The sequence below is a fragment of the Pristis pectinata genome, chromosome 2 (assembly GCF_009764475.1).
Source record: "Pristis pectinata isolate sPriPec2 chromosome 2, sPriPec2.1.pri, whole genome shotgun sequence".
Lineage (NCBI taxonomy): Eukaryota > Metazoa > Chordata > Chondrichthyes > Rhinopristiformes > Pristidae > Pristis > Pristis pectinata.
In genome coordinates, this window is record NC_067406.1 from 96,556,047 (window position 1) to 96,570,013 (window position 13,967).

A 13,967-nucleotide genomic window follows, 5' to 3' on the forward strand; every position below is an offset into this window, starting at 1 on the left:
TGATACAAAGGTTGGTGGTGTAGTGCGTAATGTAGAAGGTTGCTGTAGATTATAACAGGATATTGATAGAATGCAGAGCTGCACTGAGAAGTGGCAGATGGAGTTCAACCCAATGAAGGCATACACTTCGGGAGACTGAATTTGAAGGCAGAATACAAGGTTAATGGCAGGACTCTTAGCAGTGTGGAGGAACAGAGGGATCTTGGGATCCAGGTCCATAGATCCCTCAAGGTTGCCACGCAGGTGGATAGGGTTGTTAGGAAGACTTATAGAGTGTTGGCCTTCATTAGTTGGGGTATTGAGTTCAAGAGCTGCAAGGTGATGTTGCGGCTCTATAGAACTCTGGTTAGACCACACTTGGAGTATTGTGTTCAGTTCTGGTTTCGTCATTATAGGAAGGATGTGGCAGCTTTAGAGAGTGCAGAGGAGATTTACCAGGATGTTGCCTGGATTGGAGAGCATGTCTTATGAGGATAGGTTGAGTGAGCTAGGGCTTTTCTCTTTGGAGGATGAGCGGTGACTTGACAGAGGTGTACAAGATGATAAGAGGCATAGATTGAGTTGGATAGTCAAAGACTTTTTCCCAGGGCAACAATGGCTAACAGAAGGGGACATAATTTTAAGGTGATTGGAGGAAGGTATAAGGGGGAATGTCACGGTAAGTTTTTTTTTACATAGAGAATGGCGGGTACGTGGAACACAATCTGCAGAGGTTGTGGGGGCAGATATATTAGGGGCATTTAAGAGACTCTTAGACACATGAATGATAGAGAAATGGGGAGCTACTGCATGTGGGAGGGAAGGGTTAGATAGATCTTAAGGCAGGATAAAATGTCAACACAACATTGTGGGCCGAAGGGCCTGTACTGTGTTGTAGTGTTCTGTTGAGGAATAGTGAAAAATAGTTATTAGTAGAGATGACATGCTGGAGGGCTCATCCACTGAGGCAATATGGGTAAAGCTCAAAAAATAACACAGGTGCAATCACCCTGGGGTTACACTATAGGCCTCCCAATGGCCACTGGACAAAAGAATAATAGATAGTTAAACAGATTATGGGAAGATGTGAAATCAACAAGGTTGTCGTAATGGGTGACTTTAACTTCCCCGATATTGACTGGGATTTCCTCAGTGCATTCAAGAGGGTTTCTTGAAACATTATTTGGGTAGTCCAACTGGAGGACGGACCTTACTGGTCTTTGTTTTGGGAAATGAGCTTGGCCAGGTGACTGGCCTCTCAGTGGAGAGCATTTTGGGAACAGTAATCAACTCTAGTTTCAAGACAGTTATAAGGATGTATGGACCTTGTGAGAAAGTACTAAATGGGGGGGGGGGGGGTGATGGAGTGGAGGGTAAATTGCAACATTACTAGATGAGCTATGGGGAGTTAATTGAGAGCAGCTGTTATTGGGCAAGTCCACATCTGCCATGTGGGATTTATTTGAAGGACCAACTGATCAGAGCTCAGGACTGGCATGTTCCAGCAACGAGGAAGGACAAGGATGGCAAGGTAAGGGAACCTTGGGTGATGAGAGAGGTAACACTTTTAGTCTAAAAGAACAAGGAAGCAATAAGGTTTAGGAAGCTAAAATCAGACAGGGCTCTTAAGTAATATGAAGATTGAGACACTTGGACAGGTACATGGATAGAAAAGGTTTGGAGGGATATGGAGGTAAGTTCTCATGGTCTAAAAGAGGAGATTGCTGGGGCCTTGACGAAGATTTTTGTATCCTCACTAGCAACAGGCGAAGTCCTGGAGGACTGGAGAGTAGCAAATGTTATTCCTTTGTTCAAGAAGGTATGCAGGGATAATACAAGAAAATGTAGGCCAGTTAGCCCCTCATCAGTGGTAGGGAAGATATTGGACAGGATTCTTAGGGATAGGGTTTATGCACATTTGAAAAAATATGGCCTGATTAGGAACAGTTAACATGGCTTTGTGTTGGGCAGGTCATGTCTTACAAACTTGATTGAATATTTTAGAGGAGGTGACAAAGGCAGTTGAGGGTAGGGCAGTAGATGTTGTATACATGGATTTTAGTAAGGCATTTAACAAGATCCCTCATGGTAGGTTAATGCAGAAGATAAAGATGCATGGGATCCACAGTGACTTGGTAGCTTGGATTCAAAATTGGCTTGCCCATCGAAGACTGGTGGTGGTGGAAGTGTGTTATTCTGTCTGGAAGTCCGTGACCGGTGGTGTTCTGCAGGAATCTGTGCTGAGGCCTCTTTTGTTTGTGGTATATATAAATGACTTGGATGAAAATGTAGATAGGTAAGTTAGTAAGCTTGCAGATGACACAGATTGGTGGAGTTGTGGACAGTGCAGATGGCTTTCAAAGGATACAGCAGAATATAGATCCTTTTAATCCTGAAAATTGCAGTAAACAGCATGCTTTTAAACCTTTTAAAAGGATTAGCAATACTATTGTATAGAATTAGCAATACTAGTGAGGATCTGGTACAGATGTTGGTCTGATGATGGGTTTCAACCCGAAATGTCGACAGAAAATTTCTAATACAGCAGGAGGCCATTTAGCTCTAAATGTATATCCTCTTTAAATACAAAGGCTACTTAATCTTGCACCACTTCACGCATAGACCTGCAGTTCACATCTGTTCAAGTACATATGTGGTGAGAGCTTCTGACTCCACCATTCTTTCAGGCAGTGAGTTTCAAACCTCTGCCACCCTCTGGGTGACACTATTTCCGTATCTAATCCTTGGACCCTGCACCAATTCATGAAGAACACCGCTGTTTACTATCGACCAAGGTGGAAAAACAATTTCTCATTTCATTTTGATTTCGATCTTGTAACCAAATTCCACGCCGTAATTTCAGTGGCTTTACCCCTCCCTATCCATGTTACCACTTACAGATTTTTAACCTAGCACCACCTCCACTCCCAACTCTGTTCCTTCAACTCCAATTTCTTTTGTATTTATAGCTGGCACCCCATTTCCCTGCTCCACCTTTTGGCATCTTAGTCTTGCCCCTTTTTAAAATAACTTCTTCCTCCTGCTCTCTTTAAAACCCCAAAGCTTTTAATCTTCCTTTTCATTATTGCTTTCCTTGGTTTTGCAAGATTGTATGATTTATTTTTGCACTAATACCATTTTATATATGCAACTTGTGGATATTAAAGTGCATTGCATCTTTTTTAATGTGATTGTGTGATTTCAATACCATGTATGACTTTAAACAAATGTCCATTGAAATTGCTGTTATTTACTGTTAATGACATGCATTAAATACTAATTTCTTGTTGCAGGTTCTGCAAGCACAACTGGATGCACTAATGCAGGGTCAGGAAAGCATCAGGAGTAGTTGCAACTTCACTGAACAAGCCCTAAACCATGGGACAGAAACTGAAGTTTTGTTAGTTAAGAAGCAAATGGGTGATAGGTTGAATGAACTAGCTCTTCAGGAGTTCCCTTTACAACCTCAAGAAAATGATCAACTGGAATTTGTGGTGGAAACTGAAGGGCTTAAAAAATCCATACACAATTTAGGTACCATAATAACGACAAATGCAGTGGCCTATGAGACTGTTGCAACAGGTGAGGGTCTGAGACAGTGTGTGATTGGCCATCCTACATCTGTTACTATAACAACGAAGGACAAGGATGGAGAACTTGTTAAAACTGGAAATGCATGTCTTAGTGCTGAAATTGCATCTCCCGATGGTAGTGTAGTCGATGGGGAGATTCTGGACAATAAAAATGGAACTTATGACTTCCTTTATACTATTCAGAAAGAACAGAAGGAGGGTGACTTTACACTCACTCTCAGACTTTATGATCAGCACATTAAAGGGAGTCCATTTAAGTTACGGGTTGTCAAACCTACTGACCTTTCTCCAACATCTGATGGTGTCAAAAGACGTGTGAAATCCCCTGGCAGTGGGCATGTGAAACAGAAGGCTGTAAAACGACCAGCAAGTATGTATAGCACTGGAAAAAGAAAAGAAAATCCGATTGAAGATGATTTGATCTTCAGAGTTGGTATGTACATTTATTTCAATAGCTTCTCTTTCTCTGCTACCATTCCTCAGCTTGCCCGTGATCTTGCCACAATCTGGGGAGAAATTCAAATGTTGCCAGTTTGCGATACCCATACCCTCTCCCACCTTCAAGATGCTGGTCCAAAACTTAAATATTAATAATCTAGTTATGGAAGAGGACAGAACTGGCCCACAAATTCGTGTTCTAAATTGAGGCAAGGCAAATTTTGATGGTGTGAGACAAGAGCTTGCAAAAGTTGATTGGAGTAGGTTGTTTGCAGGCAAAGGGATTACAAGCAAGTGAGAGGCTTTTAAAGGTGAAATAGAGCTCAAGGTCCACATGTTCCTGTTAGAGAGAAGGGCAAGGCTGGTAGGAGTAGGGAACCCTGGATGACGAGGGATATTGAGGCCCTGGCCAGGAGAAAGGAGGAGGCATGGGTCAGGTACAGGCAGATGGGATCAAGTGAATCCATAGAGGAGTCATAGGAGATGCAGGAGTGTACTTGAAGGAAATCAGGAGGCAAAAAGGGGGCATGAGATGGCTTTGGCAGAGAAGATTAAGGAAAATACAAAAAGATTTTGTATGTATATTAAGGGAAAAAGAGTAACTAGAGAGAGAAAAGGGATCTTCAAAGTCCAAAGGGGACATTTTTGTGTGGAGCTGCAGGAGATGGGTGAGGTCCTCAATGAATATTTTTCCTGGAGAAAGACATGGAGACTTTGGAACTAGGAAAAGTAAACAGAGAGTTCTTGGGGATGGTCCACATTACAGTAGAAGAACTGCTGGATATCTTGAAAGGTAGACAAATCTCCAGTGCCTGACCAGAACACTGTGGAAGGTTAGAGAAGAAATTGTGCGAGCCCTGACACATTTGTATTATCGTTAGCCATGGGTGAGGTGCCAGTGGAGGGTAGCGAATGTTGTGCCTTTATTTAAGAAGGGCTGCAAAGAAAAACTTGAACTATAGACCAGTAAGGGATTCTGAGGGATAAGATGTATGGACTTCTGGAATGATGGGGGTTAATTAGAGGTAGTCAGCATAGCTTTGTGCGTGGGAGATCATGTCTTAAGAACTTGACTGAGTTTTTTGATGATGTGACCAAGAAAGTTGATGATGACGGTGATAGATGTGTATATGGACTTCATTAAGGCCTTTGACAAGGTTCCACATGGTAAGCTGCTCTAGGACATTAGATCGCATGGATTACAGGGAGAGCTGGCTAATTGGATACACACTTAGCTTGATGGTGGAAAGCAAAGGGTGATGGTGGAATGTTGTTTCTTGGACTGGAGGCCCATGACTAATAGTGTGCTGTGCACGTTGTTGTTTGTCATCTATATCAATAATTTGGATAAGAATGTACAAGGATGGTTAGTAAGTTTGCAGATAACATTAAAGTAAGTGGTATAGTGGACATGAAGAAGGTTGTCAAAAGTTACAGGGGGATCTTGATCAGCTGAGTAAGTGGGCTGAAGAATGGCAAATGGAGTTTAATTCGGTTAAGTGCAAGGTATTGCATTTTGGAAAGTCAAATCCAGGTGGGAATTTCAGTGAATGCCCTGTGGAGTGTTGCAGAACAGAGCAACCTTGGAGTACTAGTGCATGGTTCACTGAAAGTGACATTGCAGGTAGACAGGGTGGTGAAGAAGGCTTTTGGCACATTGGCCTTCACAAGTCAGGGCATTGAGTATAGAAATTGGGAGGTGATGATGTGGTTTCACAGGACGCTGCTGAGGTTGCCCTTGGAGTATCGTGTTCAATTTTGATTGCCTTGCTATAGGACAGATGTAATTAAACTGGAAAGAGTGCAAAGAAGATTTACAAGGATGTTGCTAGGACTTGAGAGATTAAGTTATAGGGAGAGGTTGGATAGACTAGGACTTTATTCCTTGAAGTGTAGGAGACTGAGAAGTGATCTTAGAGATGTATAAAATCATAGATAAGGTGAATGCCCTCAGTCATTTTTCCCAGAGTTGGGTAATCAAAAACTAGAGGGCATAGAACCATACAGCACAAAACAGGCCCTTCGGCCCACCGTGTCGTGCCGTCCATCAGACCACCCTCACACTACCTAACCCCTTCCTCCCGCATATCCCTCTATCTCACGTTCCTCCATATGCCTATCCAACAAGCTCTTGAACCTGTTCAATGTATCTGCCTCCACCACCACCCCAGGCAGTGCATTCCATGCACCAACCATTCTCTGGGTGAAAAACCTCCCTCTGACATCTCCCCTGAACCTCCCACCCATAACCTTAAAGCCATGACCTCTCGTCTTGAGCATTGGTGCCCTGGGAAGGAGGCGCTGACTGTCTACTCTATCTATTCCTCTCAATATTTTATATACCTCTAACATGTCTCCTCTCATCCTCCTCCTTTCCAGTGAATAAAGCCCTAGCACCTTAAGCCTCTCCTCATATTCAATACCCTCCAATCCAGGCAGCATCCTGGTAAATCTCCTCTGCACCTTCTCCAATGCCTCCACATCCTTCCTATAATGAGGCGACCAGAACTGAACACAGTACTCTAAATGTGGCCTAACTAGAGTTTTGTAAAGCTGCATCATAACCTCGCGGCTCTTAAACTCAATCCCGCGACTTATGAAAGCCAACATCCCATTGGCCTTCTTAACTGCTCTTTCCACCTGTGAGGCAACTTTCAACGAACTGTGAATATGAACCCCCAGATCCCTCTGCTCCTCCACACTGCCAAGTACCTTGCCGTTTACCCTGTACTCTGCCCTGGAGTTTGTCCTTCCAAGGTGTACCACCTCACACTTCTCTGGATTGAACTCCATCTGCCACTTGTCAGCCCAGCTCTGCATCCTTAAGATGAGTAGGGAAAGACTTAATAGAAACTTCAGGGGCAACTTTTTTGCACAAAGGGTGGCATGTATGTGGAATGAGCTGCCAGAGGAAGTGATTGAGGCAGGTACAATAATGTTTAAAAGACAGTTGGACAGGTACGTGGATTGGAAATTGCAGGGAATCTCTGAACTTTGGGTATCAGTCAGAAAAGAAGAAAAACTAGTTGGAAGGGAAAGACCTGAAATTGATCTTGTCAATTTTTTTTTGTTATCCAAAAGATTTTTTTTTCTCTTTCTCATTTCTGCTAACTATATTCCATTCCATTCAGACACATTTTCTGACTAACTTTTGGATGATGTCCTTCGCATTGCCGAGTGTTGGTGAAGCAGCATATACTACTTCAATTCTAGATGTATACATTTTTGCATAATGGTCAGCAAATGGGATTATGATATTGTTGCAATCATGCAAATGTGGTTGAGGGAAGGGCAGGACTGTTAGCTCAATATTCCCAGGTATATAAGTTTCAAGTGTGACAGAAAGGAGCGCAAAAGAGGAGGGGTGTTGCAGTGCTGATCAGGGAGAGCATTATAGCAGTACTCGGGGAGGATGTCCAGGAACTTCACCAGTAGCTAATGATGAAGCAAATATCTGCATAAGGGCCTCTGCAATTTCTTCTCTAGCCTCCCACAAAGTCTGAGGATGAACTTGGTCAGACCCTGGGGATTTATCCACCTTAACGCACTGCAAGTCTGCAAATACCTCCTCCCTGGTAATATGCACTTTCTCTAAAACATGTCCACTTGTGTTCCTTATCTCTTGAATAACCATTATTTTCCCTTCAGTAAATGCAAAATCCCACCCATCTCCTGTGGCTCAAGACATAGGCAGACCTGCTGATCTCTAAGGGGACCTATCCAATTAGCTTGCTCTCCCAGGATTGCATGTGATCTAACATTCCATAGCGGCCTACCATGTGGAACCTCATCAAAGGCCTTGCTGAAGTCTATAGACTATGTCTACCACCATATCGTCATCAATCTTCCTGGTTACCACTTCAAAAGACTCAGTCAAATTCGTGAGGCATGATCTCGCATGCACAAAACCGTGCTGACTATCCCTAATCAGTTCCTTTCCAAATGCTTGTATAATCTCATCCCTCAGAATCCCCTCTAGTAACTTGGCTACCTCATATGTTAGGCTTAATGGTCTGTGGTTCCTAGGTTTTTCTTTGCAGCCCTCCTTAAATAAAGGCACAACGTTAGCCAGTCTTCTGGCACTTCACCCATCACTAACAATGATGCAGCCAGTTGTTACGAACCAGCAACAAAAGAAACACACTGAGACATGTATAAGTGGTTAAAAAAAAACTATTTTATTAATAACTACTTATTATCATAAGGAAAATAAAAGTAAAAATGTTAGTGTTAGAAATAAAAACGTTAGATCTTAAACATTAACCCCAAAAACTAAACTCTTCGTGTGTGTGTGTGTGTGTGTGTGTGTGTGTGTGGCAAATTCCCAAACTCCAAGTCCAGGAATGGTTCTCAAAGTTCAGTTCAGCAAGCCAAAAGGTGAAACGTGAGCAAAGGCTTCTTCAACAACCACCGTTGACTGAAGATAAAACAGAGAGAGAAAATAGAGTAATTATGAAATCCAAATGTTCTGCTTTGGAACTCATACGACACCTCAGTGTCTACTCAGTAGTGACTACTCCACCGCTTTCTTCCGAAGCATCTGTCACCCTGAAAGGCACTCGAATCGTGGCCATCCACACAAATACCTGTTTCCCACTACAAGTTAACGACAAAGTGGACTCCACTGCTTTGTTCTGAAGTATCTGCCACCCCAAAAGGCATCAGAGATGTGGCCGTCCACACAAATACCTGTTTCCTTCTACAGGTTAACGACAAAGTGGACTCCACTGGATTATTCCAAAAATCCATATGTGGATTGTAGTGACAGGCATAGTTATTGTTTTTCATCCATTGATGGAGACTAGCAGGCTTGTCTCTCTCTGTCTCCTCTGACTGTCTGCTCCACCAACGTCATTACATCCTTATCTTCTGTTGTCGTCATCACGCCACACACACACACTCACACAACTGTGCTCTATCTTAAAGGGACATTCACCAATAGTAAACTGGTCCATAACAGTGTTCCTGCAATTTTTTTTCTTTAGCTTCCCACAGTGTTCTTGGATACACTTGATCAGGTCCCGGAGGTTTATCTGCATTTGTTTAAGACATCCAGTGCCTTCTCTGCTGTAATGTAGATTATCCCCCAAGACATTCCCATTAACTATCTCAAGGTCTGAAGTCTTCATGTTCTTCTCCATAGTAAAAAAAAGAGGAGAAATATCCATTGAGGACCTCACTCATCTCCTGCAGCTCCACATAAAGATGTCTACTTTGGTTTTTGAAGGGCCCTATTTTTTTCCCTTAATATACTTAAAATCTTTTTGGATGTGATTTTAGACAAGTTGGATGAGTGGATAATTGGATGGTAGTTGCTTTGCAATGTTAATAAATGTGAGGTTATCCACATTGATTCTAAAAGCAGAGGACATTCACTCAGTGGTGATAGTGGGATAGGAGGCATGCAAAGGGCCTGGATATCCTTGTACACCAGTCGCTAAAAGTACACTTTCAGCTGCAGCAAGCAGTTAGGAAGGCAAAGAGTGCATTGGATTTCATTGCAAGAAGATTTGAGTACAGCTGTGCAGGAACTAGGTGAGACCCTTTGAGATTTTGTGTGCAGTTTTGGTCTCCATATCCAAGGAAGGTTGTTCTTGCTATGAAGCAAATGTAATGAAGGTTTACTAGATGGATTTCTAGCAGCACTGCTACTTGAGGAGATATTCGGTCCAATAAGGTCTTTATTCACTGGGGTACAGTAAAATGAGGGAGAAAGGCATAGAAACTTATAAAATTTCAACAGGACTAAATTGGCTAGATTTGGTGAAGACCTTCCTGATGACTGGAGAGTCCAGAACAAGGGGTTACAGTCTTGGGGAAACTTCACCTTGTGGCATTCTCCACTGTACTCACATTCCTATGTGTTTTTAATGTATCAGCTTTGATTTGACTGCATAAAAACACATCAGGTGGTGTTAAATTTAAGTTAAGTAAATATCCCATCTTTCACATAGCATTTCTATCAGTGATTTAGACAATAGCTAAGAAATGCCAAAGATGTTCACAAAGATGTTTTGGTGTTAATAGCTTAGATTCATTTTCAGTGGAGGTCTTGCTTTAATGGTTTGTTGCTTTCATTCAGTTAGGTACATCTGCAGATAAAGGGGAGTAAATTTCCAATCCAGTGTCAGAAAAGTGGGAACAGCCAAGAACTTCTCTGCGATTTTTCTGTGAAATTGTAGGAACAAATAGTTGTAATAATTATAGGAACAAATACCCAGTGAAAATTATATTGACAGTTACTGAAGATAATGTTTCATTTGTCTTTCCAAATAAGTTGGTGTGCTTTTATTTTTCCCTTCCAGGCACAAAAGGAAGAAATAAAGGGGAATTTACCAATTTGCAGGGAGTGGCAACGTCCACCAATGGAAAGGTCATGATTGCAGACAGTAATAATCAATGTGTGCAGGTAAGGGGATGTGGATATAATTTGAAGGCCAAAGGCCTCCATCAACCCTCATTAACCTATATATGTTCTTAGTCATGTGTTCTCTTTTTTTGTTGTCATTGCACAGTTGGCATGAATATATTCTTCTGCACTGCGAAAACAGTTTTGAATTGATCTATGATAATTTTGGGAAGGGTGATAACTCTCTATCTTGACTGATCTCCACCAACTCTCTGGCTCAGCAACACCCTGATTTGCATCCCTCAACCCACTCTACAGTCCCACTTTTTCCTCCCCCTCAATGCTCCCTTTTTTAACCTAATTACTTCCTGTGATTATTTCCACCCCCCCCCCCAAGTCCTAGGACTCGAACGATCAGAATCACCTCTACCAATTTTGCTGGCCTCTGTCTGGAAGCATGGTTTTATCTCCAAGAAAATGCAGCACCCATTCCATATCCTAATCCCATTTTCTAGTACTTTGTCTGTGGTCTTCTATGCATTGGTAATTTAAGAGCTTGTCTGGATACTCCCTAATGTTGTGAGTGTACCTGCCTCTACCACCCTCAGAACATAGAACATAGAACAACACAGCACAGGAACAGGCCGTTTGGCCCATGATGTTGTGCCAAACTAATTAAACTCGTAACTAAAAGCCTATTAGACTAGTCCCTTCTGCCCACACAAGTCCATATCCCTCCATTCTTTGCATATTCATGTGCCTATCTAAGGGCCTCTTAAACACCTCTATTGTATTTGTCTCCATTGCCACCCTTAGCAGCACATTCCAGCACCCAACACTGTTTTTAAACAAAAAACTTGGCCGGCACATCTCCTTTGAACTTGGCTCCTCTCACCTTAAATGCATGCCCTCTTGTAGTAGACATTTCGATCCTGGGAAAAAGATGTTGGCTCTCTACTCTATGCCCCTCATAATCTTAAACTTCTATCAGGTCTTCCCACAGCCTCTGCTGCTCCAGAGAGAACGATGCAAGTTTCCTTCTAACGTCTTCTAACCCAGGCAGCATCCTGTTAAACCTCTTCTGTACCCACTCCAAAGCCTCAATATCCTTCCTATAACGGGGCAGCTAGAATTGAATGTAATACTCCAGATGTGGCCTAACCAGAATTTTATAAAACTGCAACTCAACTTCCTGACTCTTAAACGCAATGCCTTGACTAATAGGGGCAAGCATGGCGTACACCATTACCCTATCAACTTGAGCAGCCACTTTCATGGACCTCCAGGCAGAACAAGTCCCATTGACCACTACCCTCTGTCTTCTCTGGGCAAGCCAAATCTGAATCCAAACTGCCAAGTCACTGTGGATCCCATCCATCTCGATTTTCCAGATGAGCCTACCATGTGGAGCCTTGTAAAATTCCTTAGTAAAATCCATGTAGACAACATCCACAGCTCTACCCTCCTCAATCACCTTCATCGCCTCCTTAAACAAAAAAAAATTCAATCAAGTTAGAAAGATGTGACTTGCTCTGCATAGAGCCACGCTGCATGTACCTAATTAAGCTATGTCTCTCTAAATGCTCATAAATCCTATCCATAAGAATCCAATCCAATTGCTTCCCTGCCACTGACGTGAGACTCACTGGTCTGTAGTTACCAGGATTATCCCTATTTCCCTCTCGAACAATGGAACAACATTAGCTATTCGCCAGTTTTCCAGGACCTCGCCTGTAGCTAGAGAAGACACACAGATCTTGGTCAAGACCCCAGCAATCTCATCTCTTGGCTCTCTCAATAACCTGGGGTATATCCCATTAGGCCCTGGGGACTTATCCACCTTAACGTTCTTCAAGAGACGCAACACTAACTCTAAATCTCAAAATGCCCTATCATATTAGCACGCTCCACACTGATCTCCCTATCCTCCACATCCTTCTCCTTGGTAAATACTGACGCAAAGTACTCATTTAGGACCTTGCGCACATGCTCTGCCTTCGAGCACGTGTTCCCTTCTTTATCCTTAAGTGGTCCTATTCTCTTGCTCTTAATGAAGTTGTAGAATGCCTTGGGATTCTCTTTTAATTTGACTTGCCAAGGGCTTTTCATGGTGCCCCCCACCCCACCGGCCCTAATTCCCTTGAATTCTTATCTAGCTTCATAATCTTCAAAGACCCTGTTGACTTTAGCTTCCTAAACCTTCCATGCACTTCCTTTTTCTTGACTAAGTTCACCACCTGTCTCATAATCCAAGGATTTCTAACCTTGCCATCCTTGTCCTCCTTTTCTTACTTGAACGTACCTGTCCTGTAGTTGGTCTTTAAACCCCCTCCATGTGTCAGATGTGGACTTGCCCAAAAACAGCTGTTCCCAACTAATTCCTGTCTCCCCTAGCTTCTGCCTCATACTCTCATAGTTTGCTCTGCCTCAATTTAATAGTCTCCTGTAAGGTCCATATTATCCTTATTCATAGCTGTCTTGAAGCTTCAGGAGTTGTGATCACTGTTTCCTTAATGTTCTCCCCCTGAAAAGTCAGTCACCTGGCCAGGCTCATTTCTTAATACCAGTATGGCCCCTCCTCTAGTTGGACCATCCACATACTAATTTAAGAAGCCCTCCTGAATGCACCAAACAAATTCTGCCTTGTCTAAACCTCTTGAACTAAAGAGGTCCCAGTCTATATTGGGGAAGTTGAAGTCATCCATGACAACAATCATGTTGTTTTTATACTTTTCCCTAATTTGCCTGCATATCTGTTCCTCAATGTCCCAGTGGCTGTTGGGGGGGGGGGGGGTGGGGTGGTGGTCTGTACTATAATCCCATAAGAGTGATTGCACCTTTCTACCCATATAGACTTGGTGGATAAGCCCTCCATCATGTCCTCATTGAGTGCAGCTGTGATGTTCTCCCTAACTTAATAGTGCAACTTTTTCCTCCCCTGTCTCCCCCTCACTTCTACATCCCTCTCTACCTTTTCTAAAATACTGAAACCCTGGAACATTAAGCATCCACTCCTGCCCTCTCTCAAACAAGTCTTTGTAATGGTCAGAACGTCATTTACTGATCCATGCTCCTAAGTTCATCTCCTTTACTCTTAATACTTCTAGCATTAAAATAAACACTTCAACCCATCTGTCCCATCATGTCTATTACCTTGCTCCTGCCTGTCCTTACAGATTAACTGGTCATGAAATCTACCTTCCTCTCAATCCCTCCACTTTCTTACCTGGTGCTCTGGTTCCCATCCCCCTGCCAAACTAGTTTAAACCCTCCTGAGTAGCACTAGTGAACCTCTTGACCAGGATATTGGTTCCCTTCCAGTTAAGGTGCAACCCGTCTCTCTTGTGCAGGTCGCCCCTGCCCCAGAAGAGGTTCCAATGATCCAAGAACCTGAAACTCTGCCCACTATACTAGTTCCTCAGCCACCCATTCACGTGTCCTATCTTTCTATTTCCGTCCTGATTAGCATGTGGCACCAGGAGTAATTCTGAAATTACTACCTTTTGAGGTCCTGCTTTTTAGCTGCTTTCCTAACTCCCTAAATTCATGAACAGGACCTCTTTTTATCTCCCCCAACCCCCTTCCTACCTCTTGTCATTTGTGGCAAT

General features: G+C 42.8%; 1 protein-coding gene across 8 annotated transcripts in view; it reads left to right on the forward strand.

Moving 5' to 3' along the window:
* Nucleotides 1-13,967, forward strand: part of trim2a (tripartite motif containing 2a) — a 221,913-nt gene that overhangs the window by 157,452 nt on the left and 50,494 nt on the right. For all 8 annotated transcript variants that reach the window (XM_052039372.1, XM_052039391.1, XM_052039411.1 and 5 more), the window contains 2 exons: nt 3,273-4,005; nt 10,316-10,419. In XM_052039372.1, the coding sequence (XP_051895332.1) occupies nt 3,273-4,005; nt 10,316-10,419 (837 nt within the window). The remainder of the gene's footprint in view (nt 1-3,272; nt 4,006-10,315; nt 10,420-13,967) is intronic.